This window comes from Acomys minous (assembly GCF_964271855.1).
Source record: "Acomys minous genome assembly, chromosome: 8".
In the NCBI taxonomy this organism is placed as follows: Eukaryota; Metazoa; Chordata; class Mammalia; order Rodentia; family Muridae; genus Acomys; species Acomys minous.
The window spans coordinates 96,820,187-96,831,791 of NC_140489.1; the positions used below are offsets into that span (position 1 = coordinate 96,820,187).

Below are 11,605 nucleotides of genomic sequence, written 5' to 3' on the forward strand. Positions count from 1 at the left end.
GGTGGAATTGCTTTAAGTTTCTCTCCACTTAATTTAACGGTAGCTATTGGCTTGCTGTATATCACTTTTATTGTGTTTAGGTATGTGCCCTGTATGCTTGATCTCTGCAAGACTTTTTAACATGAATGGGTGTTGGATTTTGCCAAAGGCTTTTTCAGCATCTAATGAGATGGTTGTGTGATTTTTCCTTTCAGTTTGTTTATATAGTGGATTACGTTGATGGGTTTTTTGTATGTTAATCCATCCTGCATCTCTGGGATGAAGCCTACTTGGTCAAGGTGGATGGTGTGTGTGTGATGGGGTTCTGTTTTCAGGTATTTTATTGTGTATTTTTGCATTGATGTTCATAAAGGGAGATTGGTCTGAAATTCTCTTTCCTTGTTGAGTCTTTATATGGTTTATGTATCAAGGTAACTGTGGTCTTATAGTGTGAATTTGACAATGTTCCTTCTGTCTCTATTTTGTGGAATAGTTTGAGAATCACAGCCTGTAAGCTACTCTAATAAATCCTATATCTATGTCTAGGAGGTTATGGTTGCAACAGATGTGGAACATAGAAGGGACACTCAGGAGCCATGACAGTAAACATCCTAGTGTCTGTTGAGAGCTTTATTGACACATTCATGAGATCCAAGTTGTCCATGTGGCTAGCCTCAGCTAGAATGCAAGTACCTTTATGCCTACTTTTGGAGTCTTTACCCAAAATTCCAGTAAATTCTTTTCCCCTTCCTGTAACAGCACTAGTTACTCAATATTTATTTTATTTAGGTTTTTTGAGACAAGGTTTTTTTTTCTCTGTGTAGCCTTGGCTGTCCTGGACTCACTTTGTAGACCAGCCTGGTTTCAAACTCACAGAGATCCGCCTGCCTCTGCCTCCCCGAGTGTTGGGATTACAGGCATGTGCCATAGCACCTGGCCTAGTCCATATTTTTAAAGTAAAAGGGATGATCAATAAAAAATGATACATGCAATATCCTGAAATAAATATTACTTTTTAAATCTTTTTTCTCCCTGGTATTAATACCAATCCCTCTTTTCTTCAATGGAACTAATGAAAGTTACCCAGAGAGTAAAGGATGTGACCACATTGACGAAATGCTTACTTTGCTCCATATACTATCCAAACTATTTCATATTGTTAGTCAATCCTTCTAGTAGCTTTACAAGAGAGACACTACTAATTGATGGACGAGTAAGATGAGGTTCAAGATTCATACAACTCTTGAGGTTGTAGATCCAAGATTTGAAATTAACAGTCTCATCCTAGAACTGTGTGCTGTCAATTTAAGCTTTAGTTAGCACACATAGTGACGGGATTACTTGCCAGCTTTTCATACATATATTGCTTCCGTCGTCTCCCCATAACCTCCCCACATCTTTGCAAAGTCTACCAGAAGGCAAGGATTCCAATACAGTCTTCAGGCCAACTGCATAAAACCTAGCCCAAAGAAGAAGCAGGAGGATCGGTAGGTGAAGAAGATGCAGGATGGAGCTTGCTCCCTGGCAGCCAGGCAGGAAGTGGCTAAGAAGAGTACAGGCCCTGCAAGTGATGTGAAGGTGGAAGGGGGGGTCCCAGAGGCAGAAGGGTGCAGTGTCCAGGGTGGGGTGGGGTGGGGAGAGGCAGAAGATATGAGGATACAGGAAGATGCTTGGCTGACCTGCTGCAGATACACAGCCCTCATCCTGCTGTCATCCTCAGTGTTGCTGTGGAGCTGGGCAACAGAAATGTCTTCCTTCCCTCTCGACCTCTCTGCCTTCCCTTCTTCCCTTCCTCCCATCTGTAGTCCTAGGGATGGAACTTGCACGTGCTGAGCAGGCACCCTCTCACTGAGTCACACCCCAACTGTCAGTAGCTTTGCTCCTGGACCTTTCTTGACTTATTCTGACCTGTGGCGCCTAAAGATTGTCCGTATTGAGGCTTGAGCTGGACTGTTGTTTGCTTGATCGGCTCCTTCTAGGCCACACCCTGGCTCTTTGGCCTCTGCCTTGGCCTCCCTCCAGCGCTGTAATCATTAACGCCTTCTGGAAACCCACAGACAATAGGTCCCAGAGCCCATACCTGTCACCAACCAGAAAGGCAGTGTCTGCTGAAGTCTCAAGATGGAGAGAAGCAAGGAGAGAGATGGCAGTGACAAGCCCGCAGGGCAAGAGCCCACCAGTGAGGCACCAGGAGTGGCGCTGAAGAGGCAGATTGGTTTGTGGAGTGCAGTGTCCATGACTGCTGGGTGTATGATTGGTTCTGGCATCTTCATGTCACCACAAGGGGTCTTGGTTTACATGGGCAGTGCTGGTGCCAGTCTTATTGTCTGGGCAACCTGTGGCTTCCTGGCCATGATGGGTGCCCTGTGCTATGCTGAAATGGGCAGCCTGGTTCCTGAGTCTGGGGGAGACTACGCTTACATTTTGCGAACCTTTGGCTCTTTGCCTGCCTTCCTGGTTATCTACACATTTGTCCTGGTGGCCAGGCCAGCTGCCATCACTGCTGTCTCCCTGAGTTTTGCTGAGTATGCAGTGGCTCCCTTTTACCCAGGCTGCTCCTCACTCCCTCAGGTCACAGTTAAGATTGTGGCTTCTTCTTGCATCCTGCTGCTGCTGCTGATCAACTATTGGAGCTCACGGATGTCCACTGTGCTGATGAACGTGTGCGCGGCTGCCAAAGTGTTCTCGCTGACAGTCATTGTAGTGGGTGGGGCTGTGGTGCTGGCCCAGAATTACAGTGGCACAGAATTCCTACGGTTTTCCTTCCACAACACAACCCAGCAGGCAGGGCGCATTGGCATGGCTTTCTACCAGGGGCTGTGGTCCTTCGACGGCTGGAATAATATCAACATGGTAGTAGAGGAGCTCAAGAACCCAAAGGTGAGTTGAGTGTGCTGTTCTGTGGGTAAACCTCGCCATCTGCAGCTCCAGGAGCTGGAGTTCCAGCCACTCAAATGACTGAGGTCCTGAGCTGTCTAACCGGAATCAAGGCTCCCTTGCTGTGCTCATAGGACTTGCATGGCAGCGCATCTGCCTTGAGGGGTTTATGGGATTTTAACTATGGCTTTTAAATAAAGCAGAGTGCTTCATGGTGTCATACCCCATGGTTTCATCTTTCTGCCCCTTCAGGTTAACTATCAACTCTCTCTCTCTCTCTCTCTCTCTCTCTCTCTCTCTCTCTCTCTCTCTCTCTCTCTGCAAAAAGGGGGTTATTTTGAATTCATACAGCCAGCATTCTTACTGATTCTGTTGGCTACCTCCTGGAATTTTCCCTCCAGAAGATTGCAGCAGATACTTAATTCATGGTTCTGGAACCCTAAGAGCCATTAGAGAGCATAGCACGATTTGGCACGGGGAACAAGCCAGTCCTGCCCACTCAGCTTACCTATGAGCCTGGCCTAAATAACCAGTGTGCTAGCCGGTCTGCAGGGGTACCTGGGACTCAGTTGTGGCATCTGGATCTTCAACTATTAGCATGCAGACTCTTTGCCATAAATATCTTTCTTTTTCCCTTGCAGGAGTTTCAGATTCTCAGAGAATTGGAACTGCAAGTGTTCTGCTGTCCCCGCTGGGCTGGCTTAGGGATGCTCTGGCTTTCAGAGTCTTGGCAAAGGCTCACTGAAGGGCAGCTTGAGGAGAGAACAGTGGCTTGGAGACAGACGCGCAAGAACAGAGGGGGGGGGGACGGGGGGTGGGGGAGAGAGAGAGAGAGAGAGAGAGAGACAGAGAGAGAGAGAGAGAGACAGAGAGACAGAGAGACAGAGACAGAGAGAGACAGAGAAGAATCGGATGGAGACAGCGGAGAGAGAAGCAGACAAACAAAAGAAATAGAACCAGAGAAGCAGAGATAGAGAAACAGGGGAGAGACAGACAGAGGCAGAGGGGAGAGGAGATAGAAGAGAGGGGAGAGACAAAGGAAACAAACACAGACAGATGTCAGAGGGAGGGAGAGCCCATGCTAGGAGTCCTAGGGCTTCATCCTTATTTTTATTTTTTCCTCCTTTGATACAAGAGTCTTATTGTAGACCAGGTGGGCCTTGAACTCATTCTGTGGCTAAGAATACCCTTGAACTTCTGATCTCCTGCCTCTACCTCCTGAATGGTGAGATTACAGGAGTATACCACCGTGCTTGGTGGGTTTAATTTCTTGCTTGCAATTTCATGATCCTAATTCTTTGGCTATAAAAAGGGGACCATCATAATAACTTCCCTCACTTTCTCATGGGGCTCTGAGGCTTAACTGGTACATTTTCAGCAAATGGCTCAGGATACTCTCAAGTGGGTAGCATGTACATAGATAGGGTTGCCTTACAGAATTAGAGCCCCCTTTCCTAACTAGACCCTGGCTTTCAACTAGGTCAATGAAAGAGCAGGGTCCCAGAAGTTGGTCCCTGAAGTTGAAGACAGGCTCCCATAGTAGCAGTGGTTTTCAGCAAAGGTTTTTTTTGTTTTGTTTTGTTTTTGTTTTTGTTTTTGTTTTTTAATTTTGTTTGGTTTTTTGAGACACGGCTTTCCTGGACTCTCTCTGTAGACCAGGCTGGCCTCTAACTCACAGAGATCCGCCTGCCTCTGCCTCCCGAGTGCTGGGATTAAAGGCGTGTGCCATCTTTGCAGGGCTTCAACAAAGTTTTTCTATAAAAGGTTCCAAGAGTTAAGATTTTAGCCGGGCGTGGTGGCGCACGCCTTTAATCCCAGCACTTGGGAGGCAGAGACAGGCGGATCGCTGTGAGTTCGAGGCCAGCCTGGTCTACAAAGCGAGTCCAGGACAGCCAAGGCTACACAGAGAAACCCTGTCTCAAAAAACAAAACAAAACAAAACAAAACAAAACAAAAAAACAAAACAAAACAAAAAAAGAGGTAAGCTTTTAGGCCCTATATTCATTAGTTCCTGTCACAACTACTCAATTCTGTTGTGGTAGCAGGGAAACTGCCATAGATAAATAAAGGAACACAGTTGTATTTCAATAAAACTTTATTGACAAAAATCAGGCAAAAATGTATTGACGAAAATTATGGTCCATGGCTACAGTTTGCTGATCTTTGCTAAGGCTGAGGCTTTTTTGATGCAGGTTTCAAAGAAAAACCTAAGCCAGTCATCAGAATGCCAGTATTTAAGTCTGCCTTTAATTTCCTCTAAAAGGTTTATTTATTTCAAACTGTCCTCATCTCCACGAAAGAAACTACAGAAACTGTGCCAAACCAGGGTCACCCTTATATGCAGACTCCTTGGGGTCTGAATGAAGAATTCAATGTCCTGAGAGTAAAATCAGAATATCTCACTGTTCTTGTGGCATACAGTGGCCAGAAACATCTATGTTCTGATCCAACCCGGGGCTCTACCGTTGTCACAGCTCATTACTACTGGGAAAGTTGCCTGGGGGAGAGGTCAAGTTCAAATGGGTACTAAGTTTCTTACCTCTGAGATTGGGTCATGTACACTGGGTGCTCACTGTACCAAGGGCATCCCAACGAGGCTTGGGAGAAGGGCGGTACCTCCGCTACAGGTAGATTTGTGTGAGCCTAGGCAGAGCCACATTCCACCCCTAGGGTGGTAAGCAATAGCTGCTATATCCATCCCTAGGTCAAGGCAACTTTCCTTTGAGCTTAGAGTCTCAGATTCTAAACCTGGAGGGGACCTGGGAAGACTCACATACAGGAGCCTGTTGCTGTCTCATTGGTTTCATTTTCCCTAGTTCACAACATAATCCTCTTGGCCAACAAAGCAAAACAGTCAGACAAGGCCTCCCGGGAGAGGAGACTCAAGTCTACCTACAGCTCTGCAGCAAGCAGTGTGAACAAGTGGCCAGAAAGGACAGAGCCTGCCAATGTACAAGGGTACCCAGGGAGCCAGGACAGCATCTACACTGAGGCTGTTTGCCGAGTGCTGAAATAGGTCAAGATGAGTGCCCTCTCCTCAGCGTCCCCTCTCCTTTCCTTTCCTTCTCTACTTTCAAAAGTTTCCACAAGCAGGGCTCAGTCTTGGCAGACAGTTCTGGAAACTGGTCTTTCTTTAAGGCTGGAGAGGAGAGGATACACTAATCAGAAGTGCATGCCTCCATGAGGGGCAGATCCTCCCTATTGCGGAACAGACCAGTGAAATCTTTCCTTTCTTTCTCTTCCGGTTTTCTCGGCAAGCAATTCTCCCTCACACACTCCTGAGTCATTTCCACTCCTCAAAGAGAGCCTGGGTGGGGGCTCTCTTCCTCCTGGAAGCTTTGGTGATGCCTCCACCGTCCCCTCTACATCGCCACTGCTGTCTGTTTAGGATGTCTTGTCGTTTCCCACACCCCTTTGTCTGTTTGTGCACCCCCATGCAGCGGGGATCATGATCTCATGGGGGACACAGTGCTTCCATTCCACAGAGTCTGGCACAGTGCCTTGCGGATAGCATAGGCCTGAGTTTGTGCTGAAGGCCTAGAGTGATCTCATTGGTTAACCTTTACCCTCTTCTCCCTGACCCTGCAGCAGAGCCTGGTGTGGGCAGTGATGATTGCCGTCCCCCTGGTCACCATCCTGTATGTCCTGGTCAATATCAGTTACCTGCTGGTTATGACACCCTCAGAGATCCTGACCTCTGATGCCATAGCTGTGAGCTGGGGGTGAGTGAGTCATGTGCTGTGTCCCTCGGGCCCTCGACAGACACTGAGGGGTAGGGAAGGACGGTGCGCTATGCGGATTTGAACTTGTCTTTAAATGCTTTGTTTTCTCTACTTCCAAGGAGGCCTTCTGGCCTCCTGCCAAATATCTGCTAGAGTTCTTTCCGTTTATCCCTCTGTTGTTCTAGGAACCAGGTTCTGGGGTCCTGGGCCTGGCTGGTGCCCTTGGGCGTTGTACTTTCGACATTTGGTACTGTCAATGCGGTGTTCTTCAGCGGCAGCCGAGTGTGTTTTGCCGCTGCAAGAGAAGGTCACATGGTAAGAAGTGGGATCTGGGGTCAGGCAAGGTAGTGAGGGCTGCACGAGGGAGCTGTGATACCTTTAACCCGTGACAGCTCCTGACTGAGCCTAGCTTTTATCCCAAGCTTGAACTCACCCAATCAGATGTGACCCTCTTTGTTTTTTGGATATTTTTTTTATTTCCATGACAGGGTTTTCTCTGTGTAGCCTTGGCTATCCTGGACTAAATTTGTAGACCAGGCTGGCCTCGAACTCACAGAGATCCACCCACCTCTGCCTCCCTGAGTGCTGGGATTACAGGTGTGAGCCACCGCGCTTGGCTCCAATGTATTCCTAATCACTTCCAGGTTTCAGGGCAGTCGTGGTCCTGGATGATGTGGCTTGGAAGCCGTGAGGGATGAACTCTACTGTATATAGCAAGAATCCCGAGGCCACAGGGAGGAGGCCCAGAATACACACGCTTGCCTTTTCCCTTACAGACTTTTCCGCCCATGTTAGCTTTTTTTGTAATAATAATATTGAATAGTAGACAACTCCAAATCCCAGTGGCTTGCAACAGCATTTAGTTGTTGCTCCTCATGTTAGCCGTGGCCCCTGTTTACTTCGGTCATTCTTATTTTGGAATGAGTCTGTTCCTATTTCATGGACGTAGGCCCTTGCTTGTCACTTATGCTCATTTTTTACAAAAAAAAAAAAATGTGCATTGGTGTTTTGCCTGCCTGTATGTCTGTGTGAGGGTGTCAGATTTTGGAGTAGCAGACAGTCGTGAGCTGTTATGTGGGTGCTAGGAATTGAACCCGGGTCCTTTGGAACCCGGGTCCTTAACTGCTGAGCCATCTCTCCAGCCCCTTGCACTCATGTTCATTGGATGAATCAGGCGAACCAGTCTAGTCCACATCAGTGCTTGAAAACTATTCCTGACACAAGCCGCAGAGAGGGAGACAATATTTGGAAGACAATAACCCAGTGTACCATAGTAACCCAAGGGAATCTATCTACCCCTGGAAGCCATAGCATGAATGGCCATTAGTTTTGGGCACACTGGTGTCCAGAGCATGACAGGGGACAGAGCACTTGCTGCGGCTTTTCTCCTATAGCCTCTCTCATGCCATGTTTTGCAGCCCCAACTTATGTCTATGATTCACGTGCATCGACTTACTCCAGCTCCAGCCCTGATCTTCACCACAGCTGTGGCTTTGGTCCTGATATTCCCGGGGAACTTCAGCACCTTTGTGAATCTCTTGAGGTAAGTGTGTGTGTGTGTGTGTGTGTGTGTGTGTGTGTGTGTGTGTGTGTGTGTTTATCCTGCATTTTTGAATGTCTGGGCTCAGAAACCACACAGCTACACATATTTCAACCATTCTCTCTAGTTTATGTTTCCAAAGTTAAATGTGGCTCTCCTCTGCTCCCCTCCCCCCCAATGCAGCAAGACAGATGTTCCACCACAAGAGATAGCCTCAGGCTGAGATGCCACTGTCACTTTTTTCTCAGCTCTTCATTCTGCTGCTAAGATGATATTATGAAAGAACCTATAGGCACCGTGATGCTGGGGAGCCCTCGGACATGGTCTGATTTTTTTCCCTTCGTAGCCCAGGCTTGTGCTCTGGACTCTGTCCCACATAATTCTCCAGGACTGAGTGTAGATCCACAGCAAGCTGTTTCGGCTCAGGGAATGATCTCACCACGGGAAGAGGATGTTCTGACTCCCTTTTAATATTTTCCTCAAGACAGAAATCACAGGCTGTTGTGACACCCATTTGTAATTTTATAAGCTCATTGGAAGCAGGGTTGATTCTTCAACTACCAGACGAGCATCGTATCTGGGTACAGAGGGCGTTCTCGTAATTTCTCAGGCATCACATGTTCCCTTGCTCTGTTGTCTAATCTGGAACAGGACATTTGGTGCTTGATGTGAGTGCTAAGAACAACAAGTCACAAATAATGTTTTATTTTCACTTTCCCGCATAAGAAAAAGATGGAAATCATTATACAGGGATAACAAAATCGTTATAACCCATTGTGGGGTGTGGGAGAGTGGCAGGGTGTCTTCAGTTAGAGAATGGGGAATGTGACCAAAATGTCTCAGTACAGAGCAGTGATCCTGGCGTGATCCACTCCGTTAGGCCCTAACACTTTTACATGGCTTCTGGGGACTGAATATAGGTCTTTGTGCTTGTGTGACAAGCTCTGTACTGACCAAGCTGTGTCTCCAGACACTCAAGATGGAATTTTATGAGAATGGTAGCAGACACTCAAACTATAGACCTTGGAAAGGACAGAGGCAAGGGTTTATTGGGTATTTAGCAGCCTACACATAATGTCACTAACCCTAAAGGCAAGGTGGGTTGGGAAAAAAAAAAAACCTCTATTTCTAGTGAGCTGTCCTCCAGGGAACATAGGCTTCCTTAAGATCCCACCATGCTCCTGTTTTAAAAGATTTTATTTTAAAATTAATATACTATTTGGCAGTTTCACACTTGATTTTAGCTTAAAGGCCAGGAAGCAATTACTCTTTGGCAATTTCATATGTGTATAAAATATATTGTGGCCACTTTCATCCCTGTACCCTCTCTTCTCCCCCCCCCCCACAAGCCCCACTCCTTCCTTCTACCAAGTTCCCATCTCAATTCTATGGCTTTTCATTTGGTGACTCATTGGGCCATCCCTGAGCTTTTTTTTTTTTTTTAATTAAGATTTATTGATTTTATTTTATGTGTAGAAATCTTTTGTCTGCATTTATGTTTGTGTATCACATTTGTGCCTGGCTCCCATAAAGATCAGAAGAAGGCATTAGATCTTCTGGAACTGGAGCTAGGGATGGTTGTGAGGCACCATATGGGTGCTGGGAACTGAGCGTGGCTCTTCTGTGTGAGCGACAAGTGTTCTTAACCGCTGAGCAATCTTTACAGTCCTTTGCTCTCCTTCTGAAGAAAACCAAATGCTCCTCCTGCTCTCTGGATCTTTTGTCCTGATCTGGGAGGTTCTATCCCAGAAGGCCTCATCTACACTTTTTGTTTTTTCATTGCAGCTTTGTGTCCTGGCTCATATCTGGAACCACATTTGGCTGTCTCCTGTATTTGCGAATAAAAACAAAGAATCTTCCCCATACTTACAAGGTAGCCTTCAGGACAGTCACTGGGTACTTTTCAATCTAGGCTCCTAGATGAAGTGTAGCTTTGGGCTACCGTCTCCTTCAGGGCCTGGTCCAGCGGTTCTCAAGCTCCTAATGCAGAGACCCTTTAATACAGTTCCTTATGTTGTGGTGACCGCCCCTCCCCAGCCATAAAATTGTTTTCATTGCTACTTTGTACCTGTCATTTTGCTACTGTTATCAATCATAACGTAAATATCTGATATGCAGGGGATCTAATATGCAGCCCAAAGGGGCTGAGACCTTCAGGTTGAGAACAAGGCCTAGACAAGGAATGTCAGTGGCTGCTAGTGTCACTGTATTTGGTGGGACATGGCCCATTTTGGGGGTGTGGTAAGGGATATTGGGCCTTTCTTCTCTGGAGGGCCATGAGGGAGAAAGCTGGAGCACAAATGCAAAAGGCCACACAACACAGAGAGGCCAACGCTGGGCTCCAGACTCTGCTTCTTAAAGAGGCCCCTAGAGCCCAGTGGGTGGATCCCTGGCTCCGCCTGGAATTCTAGCAGATCCTAGAGGAGGTGGAAATGAATGAAAGGTCGGAAGGACAGAATTCAGTGACACCCCTCTCTCATCATTCCAGTCTCAGAGGCCAAGTAACCCTTTTGTGCCCTCCGCAGGTTCCCACCGTCGTCCCTGCCGTCATGCTCCTGGTGTCTCTCTATCTGGTGCTGGCACCCATCATCGACCAACCCCAGATAGAGTTCCTATACCTCTTCCTGTTCCTGCTCAGTGGCGTCCCAGTGTACTTCCTGCTTTTCCACTTCCAGTGTCAGTCCAAGTGTATACAAACAGCCACTATGCATCTCCAGCTGCTCCTGGAAGTTGTTCCAACCACTAAAGATCGTTGACTGGGTGGCCTCATAGGGTGCATTGCCCTCTTCACTGCAGACCCCACTGTTCTTAATGGGTCTCTGTAGACCGACTGTGCATCGTTCCAGTAAGCACTTAGTGCTACAGCACAGCTGCTTATAGTGCAGTTTGGGAATATCTCTCAGGACGTTATTGCATTTCTCTGAAACCTACTCCTCTGACACAGTACCACCTTGCTTCACAAAGGAACCCGCTAGTTCCAGATAGAGGTTTAGTTGCTGTTTGTAGCCTACTGAGTTTCTTCTTTTTGTTTCTGTCACTGGAATTCTGTGGTCTTGTTCGCCCTCTGATGTTCCTTGAGCAGAAGATGTTGCACGTTTTGGAATATATATATATATATATATATATATATATATATATATATATATATATATATATATATTTGTATCAAGTGTGCAAGAAGTAGAAAACACCAGCATGGTAAGAAGAATGAGGATGATACAGGATGAGATTTGCTGTTTTTTAAAATGATGTGGAACAGAAGAATGGGGAGGCAGGATCTGAAGGGGTAGTTTTGATCTTTGTCCTATAGTCTAAGTGTTGCTTGATGGTATTTCTTTGGTTTCTCCTCGTCCTCCTCCTCCTCCTTCTTTACCTATTTTTGCAAACCTGGATAATCCCAGGGCATATATATATAGGCAAGCACTGTATCATTGATTTTCTGGAGCAACTGACACCATAAAATAAATTTCTCATTTTGCCTCCAGTG

General features: G+C 46.7%; 1 protein-coding gene across 1 annotated transcript; it reads left to right on the plus strand.

The window, feature by feature from the left end:
- Positions 1–2,100: 2,100 nt before the first annotated feature.
- LOC311603560 (b(0,+)-type amino acid transporter 1-like) lies at positions 2,101–11,207 on the plus strand (the record flags this gene model as incomplete). Its single annotated transcript, XM_084792537.1, has 6 exons — positions 2,101–2,859; positions 6,445–6,578; positions 6,764–6,893; positions 7,997–8,121; positions 9,904–9,991; positions 10,644–11,207. 6 exons carry the CDS (start codon positions 2,101–2,103, stop codon positions 10,872–10,874), a joined length of 1,467 nt encoding a protein of 488 aa, XP_084648663.1. The 3' UTR covers positions 10,875–11,207.
- Positions 11,208–11,605: the final 398 nt, after the last annotated feature.